This window comes from Festucalex cinctus, chromosome 1 (genome assembly GCF_051991245.1).
Source record: "Festucalex cinctus isolate MCC-2025b chromosome 1, RoL_Fcin_1.0, whole genome shotgun sequence".
NCBI lineage: Eukaryota > Metazoa > Chordata > Actinopteri > Syngnathiformes > Syngnathidae > Festucalex > Festucalex cinctus.
The window spans coordinates 43,648,806-43,667,636 of record NC_135411.1 but is presented as its reverse complement, the minus strand read 5'-3'; the positions used below and the strand labels follow the sequence as shown (position 1 = coordinate 43,667,636).

The following is an 18,831-nucleotide window of genomic DNA, read 5'->3' as shown; positions in this document are numbered from 1 at the left end:
TTGTCTTAATAAATGCACTTCCCAAATAAACATTCAAAACGCAATGAAATGAAATGCTTGTCATTATAGTGGTGTGACATTTCTGAATGATTGAAGAGCACCTGGAGCGCAGTCAGTCATTCGCGGGTACACGGTGTATAAACTGTGATATTGAGAATAAACTCCAGCCAGCTTGAAGCTATAAATCATCACCACCTGCTGCATCTGTATCCAGAACAGAACAGTCTGATGCAATAACACGCTCTTCCAGCTGTCCAGCACTCATCTCACTGCAGCCTCCACCTGCCATCGCCCTTATTAAATGCATTTTACAAATTAATTTACAACTCACCATCATGAAAGCCAACTGTAATTTCCCCTCCTTGGTTTCGTTTGTTTCGTTAGGTGTGAACACAGTTCAACCAATCAGCTTTAACTTGAAATAGTATAATGGTGATGCATCGACACGTTGTAAGCCACTGACCCAAGCATGTCTTCTGGGTTAGCACGTCGTTTTACAGGATACGCTTAAATGGAACATTTTTTTCACCTTGCAGATTGTCCATACAATTATGCACGTCATCAATTGACAACATTACATTTATTAGCGCTGCTTAGCTCACTACTCCATACAGGAAACTTCCATCTGGTTTACCTTATTACCCCGAATGCTGACAAATAAAGAAAAAAAGATCAATGCTTTGTTGTGAGTCATTTGGTCTGTGTGAAAAGGAACACAAATAGGGGGCAAATACATCAAGGTAACAAATCCTTCCAGACTGCAGAAAGCAAGCTAATTGTAAAAACACACAAATTGATCATTTCCAGCTGCCAGTGAGGCTGTGAATGTGCTGAGTCCTGACTGAATTCAAATTTCAAGAGGACACGAACAAGGGAATAAAGAGCTTGTGCATATGGAAGAGAGTCGAAGTTTGAACAGACAGCTAAGTTTGTTGTTGTTTTGCCGTGACCCATCCTGTGTGCATTCAGGAGATTGTTGATCAGTCACCTCTTTGTCATTCTTAACTTCTGATCAGATGTGCTACAATGCATAAAAGACATGGTGGCGTGAGTAGCTACTGTACTGAATGATATTCAGTTCAAGCCCAAGTTCTGCTTGCAATTCCTTTTAAATTGAACCTTGCTTAAAATAATATCAAATTAAATGTTTCCCCCCAGGTGTAAATTGCAGGTAAACTCTGCGATATCAGATATACCTGTAGGTCACTTGAAAATGCATGTAAACAGAGAGTCAAAAATGGATTTATGCACAAAATTAGAATTAGCCACTTGGACTTGCAGTGTACATCCAACCTCCAGATTGAAAGTGGTGTGTTTGATTGCCATGTGTTGGAGTACAGTATATGGAATATTGCATAGTGTGATCAAAGAAATGAACACTGCCTCCCCTGATGTAAGACTGTGATGCTAAAAAACAGCTAAAACCTCAACATGTCTGAAACGGACCCAAGTCGAGCTTCCACCAGTGAATGAGGCAATGTTTGATAATAATTAATAGATGGGAGAAGCAGGATGCAAATCTGATCAAACTTGTTGAATAACGGTTGGCCTCTGAATCACTAACCCAAAACACTAGCTTAAAACCTTACTTTGAAACCATAACCCTTGTTTAAAATCCTACTTTTGAACCCCTGTCTCTACTTTGAAAACTGAGGTCACACATTTGACAGTTGAATTTTTTCTTAATCTATAACTTTATAGCCTCTTATGAATTCTGACCCTCCTTTGAAACACTACTCCTACTCTGAAACCCTACTTTGAAACCCAAACCTTGGTTGGAAACCCTTTGAAGCTCTAACCCTCGTTTAAAGCTGTACTTTGAAACCCTAATCCTATTTTAACACCCTAATTTGAAACCCTAACTATAGTTTGAAACTTTAAATTGAAACTCTATGTTGAAAATTGAGATAAAACATTTTGGCAGTTGACTTTTTAACCATCCATCCATCCATTTTCTGAACCGCTTATGAATACATTCATAACTACTTTTTATAAACGATCATGTCAAAGCTTGAAGTCCCATACCTGATTCAATAAAGTCTTGGTTGAAACTGTTCCAGGCCTCTTTGCTTTTCTCCAGGTTCTCCTCCATCACCTTGATATCGGCAAGGGGACAATTGCACTCGGGGAAGCGAGGAGAGCATCGACACCAGCAGTCATTGCTGCGGCAGAGCAACTCGCCCTCTGAGTTACAAGCCACATAGCTGAGTGCTGCCTCCACAAATCGCCCACGCAGAAACTCGGGCAAGACATCTTGCAAGCCTAAAGGAATAAGAATAAAGAGAAAGGACATATTGTAAGGTATTTCTACATTTGTAGAATGTACTGCATACAGATACGAAAAGCACAATATTTATATTAAGGCAACTTTGTTATACAGATCTCGTATTGGTTCTCATGTCAATTAGGGATGAAACAGTTTACTAATTGCCGGTGTTAATACCATTTCAGAACATTTCTATTACTGTATGAAATTTTAATATGTTGTCGAATTGTCATTTAGTATTTCAATTAAGAGTAACAGTTTTTAGGCGTCCCTAATTCATGTACAACCCAAAATTAACCCCAAACAAATGGAGAAAGAAGCTGATGTGAAACTGTGATAGATATTCACATTGCTACAAAACATAGCGTAAGGCAGCGCAAATGCCTGCGATATTGATTCACCTACAAAGAGAACAAGGGCAGAAGTGTGGGTGTATTTCAATTTTCATAAGGATGCAGTTGGAAAATATATACATTATTACCCTTTACACGCAGAGAAATTATATATAAAAAAAAATAATCTTTTGACACCTTTCTGTGAACAGCATCCTAAATTGTACAGCTATTCAGGCTTGCCATTTGATATGAAATTAAAAAAAAAAAAATTTTTAAAAATAAATAAATAAATAATTGACACCTTTCTGTGAACAGCATCCGAAATTGTACAGCAATTCAGGTTTGCCGTTAAATATATACAGCTCTAGTGTGTAATCTTCTTGGTAGGCTTAAAATCCCCACACCTACACTAGTCTGTGGCTATGAATGGGCAAAGCGCCGCCATTTTCAAACAACAGGACAAGAGCACTATCATGTCATGGCCAAAAGATAAGCATGCAAAGATTATCCTTTGCTAACAATGTTATCAGCATTAGCGTGACTGCAGTTCTCTTAATCAGACTGTTTTTATGTGTTGAAAGAAAAATATAAGTATCATATTCCGTCAATCCATCCATTTTCTTGACCGCCTATTCCTCACAACGGAGCTGGAGCTTATCTTATCAGCTGGCTCTGTGCAGTAGGTGGGGTACACCCTGGACTGGTTGCCGCAGGGCACACAGAGACAAACAACAAGTATCATATTGCCCCGGGAAAACACAATTGTAGATCACTCGAGGGGTTGACATTAACAGTGCCCAGTGGTTCTGGGCCGGTGCGCCGCTGTGACCTACCGTCAGGCAGTGGCCCAACAGGGCCACAAAGGGCGAATCCCGATTCTATTCCTTAATAAGTCAATGTCATGTCCCATGAGGGCTGGTTTGTATTTCTCTTGCTTTGTCTCTCCCTCTCTCTCTCTCTCTCTCTCTCTCTCTCTCTCTCTCTCTCGCTCTGTCTCTCTCTACTGGAGGTTTAGCATAATCAAATTCCAACCTCAGTTCTAATCGATAGATTTAATCCCGACACCTGTGATGCTACATTCATACAACCATTGCCTAGCTCCAGTTTCTCATCATTGCCATTGCTGTCTGTGCATTGGAAAAGTGTCGTTTTTTTTTTTAATTTACTTATTTATTCTTTTTTACAAAATACTATTGCCAAATGAATAAAGAAACCAGCAAGGCTCATTCAACTTGTTCTTTATCTGTCCATTTGTGAACAGACGCATAAAGACACACTGAGGGGACAAAATTGTACGGGTTCTATCAATAAAAACAACCCGGCTGATATATCACCGTACTCTCTTCTTGAAAGTGTACAAAAGTAGGTCTTTCAGAGAGATCAGGATGATTTTGAGGAGGAAATGGAGTAGTAGTTAAATGATTTCGTCCATGAAAGCATTAAGAACTGCATATTTCATATCATTGGCAATTTCTTTCATGTATTTTGATTATAAAGTGCATATGCACCTGTAAGAATATTTGCAGTTTTGATTTTAAGAAATTATTCTCACTTTTCCAAGTAATGTGAACTTGTTCAATGATGAGCTTTTGAGTTTGCAAGCTAAAAAAAATCTTTACACACAGTAAATTTTGTGGAGTAAATTTGACTCTATTTAGAGTGGGACTAAATACACTCAGTTTTAGAGTAATATTTACACTTGGAACAGAGTAAAATAAAAAAAAACAAAGGGAAAATAAATAAATAAATAAAAGTCACTCAAGGGTTGAGGACCGAACTCGTGACTTTCAGCTGGGGAGACAGCTGATCGACACCCTCAGCTACACAGCTCCTGCTGTGTGTTAGTATATCGCTTATGTCAGCTGGCATCTTCATAACTTCAAGAGACTGTCTTTGGTCTCTTCTCGGATATAAGCAAATAGTAGGTGTGGCAGAGCTCAGATGGTAGTGTGGCAGTCTCCCAAGCTGAAGGTCACGAGTTCGTTCCTCAACCCTTGAGTGGCTTTTTCTTTTTAATTCCTTATTTCACTCTTACAAGTGTATTACAAGTGATAAAAGTGTATTACTCAATCTATTTGGTCACACTCTAAATAGAACAGAATTTACTGTGCACTTTAAAGTGAAATGTGTTATATATATTTTTATAGATTATAACGTATTTGAAAATATCTGTTGCGTTTCCAAACACCTCTTGTAAAAATCCACTTAAAATGTGCAGAAAAAGTGTTTGAGCAATAGCAAAAAAAAAAAAAAAAAAAAAAACTTCTAGAAAAATTGCACGCAAAATCATGTTTTTTATGGAGGCAACATTTAGAAAAAGTTGACCGCGAAATTATGCATTTTAGCAAGCAACAATCATAAAAAAAAAAAAAATGCCCACACAATTCTTAAAATTTGCTGAAAATTTTGTGCAAGGGGACGCATTGCAGTTTTCGAGTGCGCACGTGAACGCTCCAACATGTACTTGACATGTCATTAAAAGCACCCCCCATAAAATGACCGACCAACCCAAGTGTCAAGTTGCCTCTAGCATACATGAGTGAGAACAAAGTCAGTCAGCGGGCCAGGAACCAGCTGACAAAAGAAATTAACATAGCTGAGAGAAGCAATGAAGATACACGGAATACCTTTTCGCTAACATCTCTGCGTCAGTGTCGTGAGGAATATGCGCCATCACCAACTACAGACGAATATTCTCACAAGCGGAGTCCAAAAATGACAACCTGAATATGTTCCATTGCAAACTGAAAAGACATATTCACACCCTGGTTCAATGACCGCCCTCATACCACTGAGTCTCGCCATCGCCATGCTAGCCAACCTACTTGCAGCAGATCTGTGTTATGTCCATTGCAGAACATTGCATCTTGCTTCTAAGAGAAGGGCACACAAAATTCTCTTGAACTCATTCCATCCGCGACACACCTTTTACAGCTCCTTCTGTCTGGCCCTATCAAACAATGCACACCAAAATGAGCAGACATTTCAACAGCTTCCCCCCCTTACCATTAACTTCTTTCACAGCTGACTTGTAATTTCACCGTGACACTTAGCCCATTGGCACATCTCTATAGTGCTATTATTCCTGCAGTCAATGTTATAGCACTGTGCACTATTTGCACAATTCAATCCGATCCGTATTACTGCACTATTGCACACATTATATTGCTAATGATCTTCTGTACTTTGTAAATGCCTTAATATTGTATTTTGGCATAATACTATATTTTGTTATGGAAACTTAGAGTGAGTGCACCTAAATAGGACAAAATTCCACAATATTTGTAAGTATTTTAAGGAATTGTTGTTGTTGTTTTTTAAATGGGTTATTTATTATAAATCTCTCGCATGTGGGAAAGGAGAGCCACAGTTGGTGATGCACTTTTCAGTGGCACACGTACATACATAGGAATTGCAATATTACAATACATTATATACACTATACTTGTAACTTGCTTTTGTGCTCATATACATTTATGATGTGCTTAAAGGGATACTCAACCCATTGAGCCTTTTCAGCAATAACAAGTTATTATTTTGTCTCTAATTAAGGTGGTAACTTCATTATTTTTCATGTACAATGAGTACCTTTAACAAATAATTTTTTTACTTGCTGTCGACTAATGATGACATCACCTGTGCTGAGGAAGTAGATAGCGACCAATCATGGCTCAGTTTACTGACCAAACCCAGAAAACAGGTGAGTCATGATTGGCCGTGACCTACTTCCTCAGCACAGGTGATGTCATCATCAGTCGACAGCAAGTAGAAAAATGACTTATTAAAGGTACTAATTGTACATGAAAAATAATGATGTTATTAAATTCATTCTGGACAAAATATTAACTTTTCACTGCTGAAAATTGTTCAATGAGTCAAGTTTCCCTTTAAAAAGTGTGGTTTAAAAAATGTTCAAGGTCGTTTAAACAAGTTTACTTTAAAAATGTGTGAGAGTTTAAACTATAATAAAACATTTTTTTTTTTTTTTTTTTTTTTTTTTTTTTAATGGTCTATCTGTACCATGAACTTTCACCTATTGTGGGTGTCCCTGGAATGGATTCGACCTGTTTATTCTGATTAAGGTGTTTGGCCATTCGGTTTCATTCTAATTGGAATACAAAGCTCCATGTAAGCATGGCTTACTGTTTTTTTTGGGGGGGTTTTTATCACTAGTGGCTATATTCATGTGGTCAGTTTGTATGCAGTATATGAAATACATGATTTCTTAGTAACACTGTAGAAGTGATAATTGGAAATATAAACACTTGCAAAAAAAAATTTGGACAAAAGTGTTGCATACTGATATTTATTGGTTTCCAGCCTTGTTTAATCATTGGTAAATAACTATTGTAAGAGGTCATGGACATGATTTGTGTTTTCACATATAATTCATATGTAATTTACAAAATATAATTGATTTATTTTTTTATAATTTTATAATAATGTTTTAATTAATTTTATAACATATAATAATATTACTAATGTTTTTTTTTTTTGTGTGTGTAAGGTAATATTGTTAGAGGTAATTTGAGCTTTTTAAAAAAAAAATTTTTCCACAAGCGTATATTTAACTGGCAGTACCCGAGTTTTAAAAATGCTGTTGACCCAGCCCAGAGCACAAAAGTGCAGCTTTGCTCTTGGTGGCCTTGTGGACTACTGCAAGTTGTTGGAACAGCTTTTGTCTGTGCTTATGCATGAGGTGAGAATGCTGCCCAGCGGTATATTTTCACAGTTTATGGAGCTATAAGTAGCACTTGCCACCTTGTCTGTAGTTATCATAAAAAATATGCTGTTCCAGACTGTTATGCACAGATTGCTTCCAACTTGCAACCTTTATTATATTGTCCAGCTGTATGTATATCCTCACAGGGTGTAATGTAACCTTCCTTCACAGAGAAGACCATCTATCCTATGTAATGGTATACTGGTCATAGCCTACTATATATCCTGTTTTTTCTGCTATGCTTGTGTTATTGTTTTTCTTTGATTTCTGTACTGTTCTCTCTCATGTTACGTATAGCGTGTGTGATACACAAGATTTTTGCTCTGAAGTCTTCTTCATGAATGCTGCTATACAAAAACAAATAAGTGGTTGTCCGTATTTATATGTACCTCACCCTGGAACATGCTCCACCTTCCCCATGATGGAGTGACTGAATGGATGTTTACTCAATACTAAGTTAGGACTGACAAACAAATGCTCCAGCTGCCCTCAATGTTCATAACTTGCAGGCTTGCTTGAAATAACCCGCTTCCCTGCTCCCATTCTCACAAGTGTATTAACGGAGTTATGAAAAATGAGAGTCCAACCTGTCATACCTGCACAGTCTAATTACTCAAATCAAAAGCCCACTGTGTGATCCCAAAAGCGTATCATTGTCTCTTGGAAACAAAAGTGGATGCTTTCAGGTGCGTTTCTCGAGGTGTCCTTGTTCTGCTAAATCTGTCTCCCTGTCAGGTAATCATCTATTTGTTTTGTCAACAGGAATTCTTGCAGTGCCTTCCAATGAATATGCATGTCTCTCCTTCTTTGGTACTTACTCGTTCGATGGCTTGGAAAAGAGATGTAATTAGCGACTTTTTTTTCCCCCCACTGCTCTATGCCTTGGCAGGTGCACTGCTGTGCGTATGTGTTTGTGCATGCGTGCGTGGCTACATAATTCAATGTGCTTGTGTGTTTGAAAATCTGGCAGGGTTTCGTCAGTATCTTGCTGTGTGTTCTCTTCGTTTGCCGCTTTGATTCTGGCTTTTCCTCTCTGCTATGCAGTAAGCTGTTTGCTTCTCTGTTATGCCGATAGACGTCAGATCACTCAGCTTTCAACACTGCAAACACCTGCACATCAAGTACGATGCGATGTAAGGAGCTCTAAGTTGCCTGCATATCAAGTGAGACAGGATGTAAGCTCGAAATTGAAACACATTGTGTGCCATCTTTTCACGGCTCGTAAAAACATGTACGTACTACTGCTATTAATTCGTAACTGTTTTTTTTTTTCCATTTGCACGTGTAAGTCAATTTGATACCCTCTACACTCATTTAACTTTCCAACTTGTTTGCAAGCTGAAAAATTTCACTTTGACTCAATAATTTGTGACGTAATCACAATCAATCATGCCAGTTGTCCGTGTAATGTTCCAACAGCTTGCAGTATATTAAAATTAAAAGACAATATGGCATTGTTTAAAGGGCAGGCAAATCTAATTTGTTACTCTCTGCACTCCCATTTAGTGGTGAACTTGTGCCCACACATCAGCTCTGCCCTATCTATGTGTGTTGGTGTGGTTACGATGCACGGAATACACTTAACTATGAGCAGTGGCAAATACAAGCCAAGTACTTCATCTATCATGCTGTGCGATGGAACACCTCTTACACCGCTGCCAAACAGCACAGGCAAATCACATTCTTGCAAAATTCAATTTCACTTGATTTTTGCTGTTCAGACTTAATCAAATCAAGCTAGATATGAGAAAATCAAATTTAGGGCTGGCCGTGTGAACAACAAGGCCTCAAAATACGGTTGTAATATCTACTTAGAAAACGATGTAGTACCGGAGAATTGCTACCAGAGCAGGGCTATCGCGAGATGCTGTGACTATCGCGAGACCGGTAGCGAGACTGGGAAAATCTAACATGGCGGCGCCCTGCTGCTAAAATAGAATGGCTAGTCGTGATAATCCTTCGAAAAAAAGGAAAAATGACTCGTCAACAGATACGGACGATTTAGTAACCGCTGACGTATCGGTGAGTATGCTGGATTCCATAAATAAAAAACTTGACGTCCTCTGTCTTATCCGCGAGGACGTCAAAGAATTAAAGGCAAGTTTGGAATTCGTTAGCCAACAGGTAAGCGATCTCCAACGAGATAATTCCGAGCTACGCTCCTCTCTCGTCGCTGTCACAGCCGAGTTGGAGACGATTAAAAAGGAAAATAAAATGCTAAAGGAAACGGTCTTAGATGTTCAATCCCGTAGTATGCGGGAAAATCTAATATTTTCAGGTATATCCGAAAATACCCCAGATAATCCAGAGAGCGAGATAAAAAAAATTCATGATCCCTCAGGAGACGGTAAATAATATCTCTTTTCACCGTGTACACCGGCTCGGAGCTCGTAAGGGCAATAAGCCCCGTCCTATTATTGCTAAGTTCGAACATTTTAAACATAAAGAATTGGTAAAAAGTAAGGACGGGAGCTCAAAGCGACATCTTTCGGGATGAATGGTTGGGTGTTGGGGGTCGTGGTGTGTTCGGGGGTTTGGGGGCCGGGGGTGGCGGGGCCTGGGTCGTGGTGGGTGGCGGGTTTGGGTGGGGTGCGGGGGGGTCGTGGGGGGATGGGGGCTGGGGACCGGTGGGGCGCTGTGGGGGCCCGCCGGGGCTCGTCTGGGCGTCTGGGTCGGCTCGTCGACCGGTGTCCGCTCGGGTGGCTTGGGGGTGGCCTTGGTGCTGCCGCGGCCTGGGGATTCCGGGGGGGGGGGGGGGGGGGGGGGGGGCAGTGCTCGCTTTGCTGGACCGCGGTTGACGGCTTCTTTCTTTGGTGGTGGTCCTTATGCATGCCAGATCCATCGCGCCAGCATCTACTGAAACTCAAACAGAAGTTGCCTCTCCCTCCCACAGCCCCTTGAATCAGTGGGTGCTGGTGTCTGTGGATCTCACTTTGCTTTATCTATCCTTCCCTCCTTCCTCTCTTTAGTTTTTCCTCTGGTCACTTGAGATCTCAATTTATTGGAAGTTTGAGGCTTCTGGGGTTGGCATTAGACTCTGGTTTTGTAACCACGCAGGAGGGGTTTGGTTGGTGCTGGATTTCACTTTGATGGATTGGATGTACTGGCTTCTATGGATCTCACTCTACCTCATCGATCCTTCCCTCCTTCCTCTCTTTAGTTTTTCCTCTGGTCTCTTGAGATCTCGCTAATTTGTTGGAATTTAGAGGCTTCCGGGGTTGGTGTAAGACTTTGATTTTGTAACCATGGGGAAGGCAGGAAGTGTTTGGTCGGTGCTGGATTTCACTTTGATTTATCTTTCTTTTCTCTTTATTTTTTCTGACCTTTTCTCTGGTCTCCTGACCATTTGAACCTCACGACTCTGGCAAGACTCTGAAGTACCTGGTTAAGGCGAAGGGTAATGGGATATTTATAAGGTTTTAGGTGAATTAATGAGTATAAATGTATACGTATTTGCACGCACACGCACGCGCACGCACGCACACATACACACACAAAAAAAAAAAAAAAAAAAAAAAAAAGAAAAGTGCAATGACGATAAGACGTTGAATCGGTAAGACTACCGAATGAACAATTCTGAGCTCTTAAAAAAAAAAAAAGAAAAGAAAAAAGAAAACGATGTAGTAGTGACAGTTTTAGTTGAAAAAAAAAAAGTAATTCTATAACAATTTTAGCATCGTTTATTCAGTAAAGCTCAATGGTCTACCTAAGATAAATATTAACCCAATTTAGCTTTTCAAGGCTTTTCTTATTATTCAAAGCCATAAAAACCCTCCAGATGCAATTAAGCCTCCGCAGGTGAGGTGGGAATGATATAACAGGCTTCAACATGACCTCTAGTGTTGTAAGACTCAACAAAAGCTCTTGGGATTAGCTGAGAAGGAGCCATATCCTTGAAAAATTGAATACAATTCTTCACCTGCCTAGGAATCAATTCACCATGTGAATATGAGAGGGGGAAAATGCATTCAGCAGGTGTGAGTGGGGGGTGATGAAGTACATTCCCAATCTGGACATGTATAATTTTTTTTTTTTTTTTTATCTATTCTGTGTAGTTGACAACCACTGCTGTAGTGCAATGTGAAATAAACTAGATAATGTGTGGTGAATCTGCAATTTTGCGCTTTTTTTTATTTTTTTTTTTTAACTTAATTTTAGACATATTCATCCTGTGATTGTCATGTCTCGGGTCATGCAGGGGTAATGATGTTTGGGTATTGACTCATGTCTGGGGTCATGCCAGGGTTAAGTTTGAGTTCATGACCTGTTAATTTGGGTTCATGACCGTGAGGTCAAGTGTCTGTTTTGTACTGATGTAACCATCATCTGGTTTCAACTGGAAAGACGCTATGTGATGTTATGTGATGTCAGGACCAAAGTGATGTCGATCTTTAGTCCTTTACTTAGCCACAACCAATCAGATCGATTCACTGTCTGTAGGTGCAGTCTGAGAATTGTGTGTGTTTGCCGGATTATTGCTTTCTGTTCATCTGTGCAACTCTATTTGTTGCTTGTCTAGTCAAGTTTGTTCAAGTTTGTTCCATGCCTCTCGATGTGAATAAATAGTTCAAATCGTATTTGTGTCTGCGCTTTGGGATCCAACCTTCAGCACATGACAGCGATAGTATATAAGTGTACAATGGAAGCCCGTATACTCACTGTTCATCACCCATGGATTCACCTCTTCACAGATTTGTGGAGGGACCCCTCTGCTTTTTGTGGAAAACACATTTTGGAAGCTTAATAGCATTTTTTTTAAATATTTTTTGGGGCTTAAAAACTAAATAAATCCAATTCATTTTAATGTGTTTCAATTATACGTGGATTTTTGCTATCCACAGGCTTGCCAGTCTCTATCCCCTGCAAATAGCAGGGGTCCACTACAGTCTGCTTTTCAGACAAAAATCAGCTGGAAGAGTCTGCTTCATTCACAACCAACACAACACCACTTGTAATCTTTGACTAAGAAAATGTGATTTATATGTACTGTGCAGTTCAACAGACTGGTCTGTCAATAAAGTAAAAGCAAAAATGATTATTTTACAGTGTTCACTGTAATAAATACAGTATGTACTCACAGGCTGTGGATTAAATTGTCAACGAGGTTGAATAGCAAGCATTTACATAGGTTGGTCACAAACCAGGACTTCTGAAAATGGACTGCAACTAAAGTGTTCATTTTATTTGTTTGTCTATACCATTTTACCACACAGTACAAAATGCAATAAATAGAAGGACAGAGGGCCAAATCCACTAAGAATGCACTGTGTCCGCTAATAGCGCCAAAAATTGCTCTTCATTTGCATGTGCAGTTTTCTCCCTGTTAACGTCCTATTTACCAAGAATATTGCTTTAATCATATACCAGTGCAAACGTGTTCACAAAGTTTAACAGTTGAGGGTAGTTTGCACCTGGTTTACCACACATGGCAATGCTGGATTTGTACCAAGAACACCATGGCAGAATAATAGCCAAGCAAACTTGGATTGAGGAGGTGCAAAAGTCGTACTGTCAGAAGACTGCTTGTGGACAGAAGTATTTTCTTCATTAAACGCCAATAGGTTGTAGTGAGCAGAGAGGAATACAACGTTATTCATTCATTAAACGTCCGTAAATTACAAAATATTGGTGCAATCATTGTGCACGATTTCACATTACGGAGTGTTACGGGGACTGTTGGATGAGAATGGTGGGATACCTCATGTCTTGCAAAATGACCAAGTAAATAGCACCCTACGTACAGCACGTGATTTGCGTGTACTAGGGGCGCATGACGATGCCTTCTCCGTGTGCCAATCACTGCTGCCATGATCAGACTTCCACAGAGGAGCACCAACATGACACCATCCTTCAGTAGACGTTATTTGCGTCGATCAAACTGCATGTAGCAGTGGTGTAGCGCTAGTATTAGTGAATTAGACTATCAGTGAGTCTCTTTTGCATCGAGGTGGGCAATTTTTCCGCCAAATATATGCACATTATGACATTTCAATACACGCAAAAAAACACCGGGGCGCAATCTGGTTAGTAGTGCAGTAAGGAATGAATTTCCCCATCCGCATGTGCTGTTTGGTTTTGACACTCGCAGATTGCTCCATTTATACCGGGTAGCGCCGTGCAAAACCAATGCAAAACTTTAGTTGATTTGGCCCAGAATAATGTTTGTTTCTAGGGGTGTGAATTGCCTAGTACCTGACGATTCGATTCGTATCACGATTCACAGGTCACGATTCGATTCGATACCGATTAATCCCGATACGAATGGTCACGATTCGATACCGATTAATCCCGATACGAATTTATAAGTCGATTGTTGCGATTTTTTTCCATTCAAATTTAGAAAATACTATCAGTAAATTTGTACATGTACACTGTAAGATTTGTATGAATATATTTATCTAAAACTTGAGGCTTATAACCGTGAGCCACTGTACACAAACAGTTTGCAATCTGTTTCACATTTGAACAGCATTAAAATAAAAATATTAAGGCTTAATGTGCCGTTCATATAACATTCTTCCATGCTCAAGGTGTGAATCCTAAAAAAAAAAAAAAAAAAAAAAAAAAAAAAAAAAAAAAAAAAAAAAAAAAATCGAAAAAAAAAAAAATCGATTCTGCCGATTATTGAATCGATTCGAGAATCGCGCGATGTAGTATCGCGATATATCACCGAATCGATTTTTTTTAACACCCCTATTTGTTTCCATAAGAACATCGTAACTATAATTCAGGGGAAAAGAAAAAAAAAACTTTCAAACTTCTAATAGTGAGACTGTGCGAGCAAAGAAAACACAACTCTACTGATACATGGATCCATTTGTCTTCATTGGTGACAAAATGTAAATAGTAAAATGGGCAAACATGTATTTTAGTAGCTATTTTATGATGTTGTTTATGTAGCTATACAGAATGCTTCAATCCAATACATATAAAAAGAATCTATTTAGATGCCCTTCAATAAAACTTATATAACTGCACTTAGCTGTACATGCCTACTGTTAATTAAAAGGTTTTTGGCATTATATATACATAATATGATGTTAAAAGAGACTCCATTAATGTCTATTTTATGTTGTGGCAGCAGAGCTGAGTGAAAATTGAAACCTTTTTTCCTATTGCTTGCTGTTGCCATCTATTTCACACACGCACACGCACACACGACCCTCACTGCCAATCTGTCGATCTCCAGGAGACTGCACTTTTCATTTTGAGCAATTTGAAGGTACTAAGCCTCCCTTGTGACCACTCCTCTTATTTTCGTGTCTGTAAGAGTGTGTGTCTTGATGTGGAATGGCGCTTTCACACTACACTTGGATTTCATGTTGCTCACAGCGCGGGAGGACGCAGGACGGCACAAGTTTGCCCATATTTGGCACTGGTTCTGAAGCAACTAAACAGGAAGTAATCGCCTGGTGACTTTTACAGCTTCTGCTTGGCAATATCTGTCACAGTTTTGAAGGAAAGCCCTGGTTAGTGTGACCCACACATTATGTTTTGACTCGGACAATTTTTGAGCCTTGGGTCAGATTTTGCCAACCACATTGTTTTGTCTAGATATTACGCAGGTCATTTTCATTTTCAGCAAAATTGTAACATCCTGGTTATTAATTTTGAAAATTTGGTTACCCTAGTCTTGACTTTACTTAAGAATAGGGCCCGACCGATATGCATTTTTTGAGGCCGATACCGATTACTGGCAGGAAAAAAAAATACTGATCACCGATTAATCTGCCGATTATTTAAAAATATATAATGCATACAATTAACCCCTTCCCCAATTCCTTTTCAACGGGTGCCACTTATACACAAATGTTTGCTATTAAGCTTCTCTGCATTGAATGACAAGTCCATATAAAAAAATTCACAAAGTATACCAGGTTATTGTATGGATTTATGTGTCAATAATAAAACCATTCTTACTCGTTTACAACTGCTGTAAACCACTGAAATTTTCTTTTATATATTTTTATCTTGTGTTATTTTACCAAGTCTTGGGACTGACTGGGCTAACCTGGGACCTCAGGGATTGTATTTTATGCCATGTCATATGGAAATGTGTGTTAAGAGAAAAAAGAAAAGAAAAATCCTTGGATGGTGGCATCCTTGAATTTTGAGAAAATAAAGTCTTTGAATCCATCCATCCACCCATCCATCCATTTTCTTGACCGCTTATTCCTCACAAGGGTCACGGGGGGTGCTGGCGCCTATCTCAGCTGGCTCTGGGCAGTAGGCGGGGGACACCCTGGACTGGTTGCCAGCCAATCGCAGGGCACACAGAGACGGACAACCATCCACACTCACAAGCACACCTAGGGACAATTCGGAGCGCCCAATTAACCTGCCATGCATGTCTTTGGAATGTGGGAGGAGACCGGAGTACCCGGAGAAGACCCACGCGGGCACGGGGAGAACATGCAAACTCCACCCAGGAAGGCCGGAGCCTGGACTCAAACCCGAGTCCTCAGCACTGGGAGGCGGACATGCTAACCACCGTGCCGCCTGAAAGGACGACAAAATCAAAACAATGAGAAAGTGAAATAAGAATAGACTAAAATAATAGCAACTAAAAACACAGTAAGAACAAATACTGACTCTTCCTGTGAGTTTTGGCACACTCACACGATTATTTTCAACCAACCTGATAAACCCCCGTCCATTTCTGTGCATTCTTACTAGTGCTGTCAAAGTTAAAGCGTTAACTAATTAATTAATCACAAAAAATTATCGCATTAATCATTGTATTACCACAGATTAATCACACTATTAATTTTGACCGCAGATGATCCTTTTTAGCCGACAGCGGATGGTTACGTTAAAGGAAGACATTCGAGTTTGAGCAATAAACACAACTACATGCATTAAAGTATGTTTACATATGCCGTCGGTCATCTTTTCCCCCATTTTAAATTATGCAAATAATTAGTTGATTAGAAAAAGCAGGATGAGCGTGTGCAGTGGATATACATTTTTGAAGATGTCCTCATAACATTAAATGTCGAAAAAATTAACAAATAACAGGTGCGCTTCAAATTTAGTGGGCAAAATATGTTGGGGAAAAAAAGCCTTTTTAAGTCAGTGATTAATCATGATTAATCAAACTTCTAGCTGTGATTAATCTGATTAAAAAAAATAATTGTTTGACAGCTCTAATTCTTACCCACATCAGGGTGCATGGTTTGTTGTGTGTCCCAGAGCTTGGACAGCAGGACACCACAATTAAAGGCTAAACAGACAAAAAAAATCTAATTTAAAAAAAATGATAACAATAAACTAGCCTCCATTTTGTCAATTTAATTTACTTCAATCAGCCAAAATCACTTGCTGTTGTCAGTCCTTTTGATTGTGCCGTCTGTCATCACAGCAGCACTGCACAAAGAAACATTTTTTCAGTCGGGGCAGCCCACATAAATGAATAAGTTGGTCAAAAGGGCACTGCACTGAGGTAAGTGCAGTGTGAAAATGCCTTAAGTGTGTTTTTAAGCCTTTATTGGTGCTTCACAGAGTGTTTTGGTCTATGTACCATAAACGGATTTGGCTATGACTCAGCTCATGATGTTCATTACATCCAGCAGGATTTGTACAAAAAAAAGAGATGTCATTTTTCCAGGGTTGTTTAGAGTTTTTCTGTTTGCTTTGTGTAATGTGAAGCTTGTGTGCAAAATGAACAGTGAGACTGCAGGAATAAATAGAGCCTCTGTTTATCAAGGGCTTTTGGCATTCCATTTAAATGGCAATTTCCCTCCTGCACAAGTTCTCGCCATATTGTGTCCCTCAAGCTCATTTCTTACATCCATTGCATTCAGGCACGGTCTTCCGTTTTCACTCAGGAGGGGGCGTGTTGCAGACGGGGCCATGACGTCACTCCCGCAGCAACTTGATAGCACGAACCGATTTTTTTTCCCACTCACTCACACAAGCTTACATGTGTGAGTGAGTGAGTGAAAACAAATAAATAAATCCATACGTGCTGTCAAGTTGCCGCGGAAGTGACGTCATGCAGCCGACATATTCGCCCGGCCACGTCTGCGACACGCCCCCCACCACCCACCGCTCTGCGATTGGCTGGAGGGGTAAACAACTGTCTGTCCACAGAAACGTCCCGCTGTTGACAAAACAAACACAAAATGGCAAAATACAGGCTTTAGGAAAAAATCACCACCACACATTAACAGAAGCCCAGAGGTGTAGACTGAGAAGGAGTTCATGTGTATACATCCTGTATTTATATAGTGCATTTGTGAAAACGGAAGACCGTGCCTTTAAGCACTTTCAATTCATTTCAGTTGATTTCTTTCCTTAAAAAAACGAGAAATGAAAGGGGACAGAAAGAAGTAAAACTTATGTTATCTGCACCTAATCAACAATAAAAAAAAATAATCAACACAAAGTAAATGACAGTGAGCAGTCCAGATGTTTTCAATATAACAATTCTACATAATAATTAAGCAGCATGTCTTTGTGCTATATGTATTTTTCCAGTAATTGAGCTTTTGTCAAGTTTTTAAAGATACAGATAGACTGGGATGATTTTGTTTTACAATCCAGATTGTTCCATAAACTGACATCTTAAGTTGAAATAACAATAATAATAATCGTCCTTTTTGTTTTTTTTCTATATTTTTCTTTGGAGAAAATATCTGCTCCACTTAATTTATACTCACCCCCCCCCCCCTTTTTTTTTATTTTTTTTTTTATTTAATTTGTATATTAACTGGTAAAATTTCACGATGGGCTTTAAACATTATTTCGAGACGGTTAAACTCCACCAATTCATTAAATTTGAAAGTTTTTAGTTGTATAAATAACGGATTAGTGTGGTCTCCGTATCCGCAGCCACAAACGACACGAATTGCACGTTTCTGTAAAAGAAAGATGGAATCGGTGTGGGATTTGGCTGCACACCCCCACACTTCAATGCAATCGGTCAGGTATGAAACAATCAATGAATTATTTAACAATAACAAAGCATTCTTGTTCAAGGATTCTTTAGCCTTGCATAAAACTGCTAGTTTGTGATACCTTAGTTTTCACATATTCTATATGTGATTTCCATGTTAAGTGTTCATCAATAATAATAATACCTACAAACTTTATTTCATTAGTTCTTTCTATTGCTGTACCTTGCACTGACAGTGTTGCTTCAACATCAATATTCCTACAGCTAAAAATCACAAATCTGGTTTTACTAGTGTGTTGGCATTGAACCACTTCATAATTTTCTGAAACTCTTTCTCTATTACTTGTAATACATTATGATTATTTTTCCCAAATAAAACAAAGTGGTGTCATCTACAAATAAAATACATTTTAACAATTTCAAAATAGTTGTAATGATGATGATGCTAGAAGAGGCAAAGATAAGAAATAGCCAAGCTTTTGTCATGCTGTGTTGTTGAAGAGGTTGACGTTTGACAGGTGGCATACAGAGGATTTGCTCAGGTTGAAGTCTGGCCAAGCACTAAAAAAAAAAAAAGAGGGCTTGACAGACCTCTCATCATGCAGCACCT

The 18,831-nt window shown here is 39.2% G+C and overlaps 1 protein-coding gene across 1 annotated transcript in view; it reads right to left on the bottom strand.

The window, feature by feature from the left end:
* Nucleotides 1-18,831, bottom strand: part of brinp2 (bone morphogenetic protein/retinoic acid inducible neural-specific 2) — a 195,050-nt gene that overhangs the window by 37,748 nt on the left and 138,471 nt on the right. The window contains exon 6 of the mRNA XM_077536658.1: nt 2,026-2,262. Within this exon, the coding sequence (XP_077392784.1) occupies nt 2,026-2,262 (237 nt within the window). The remainder of the gene's footprint in view (nt 1-2,025; nt 2,263-18,831) is intronic.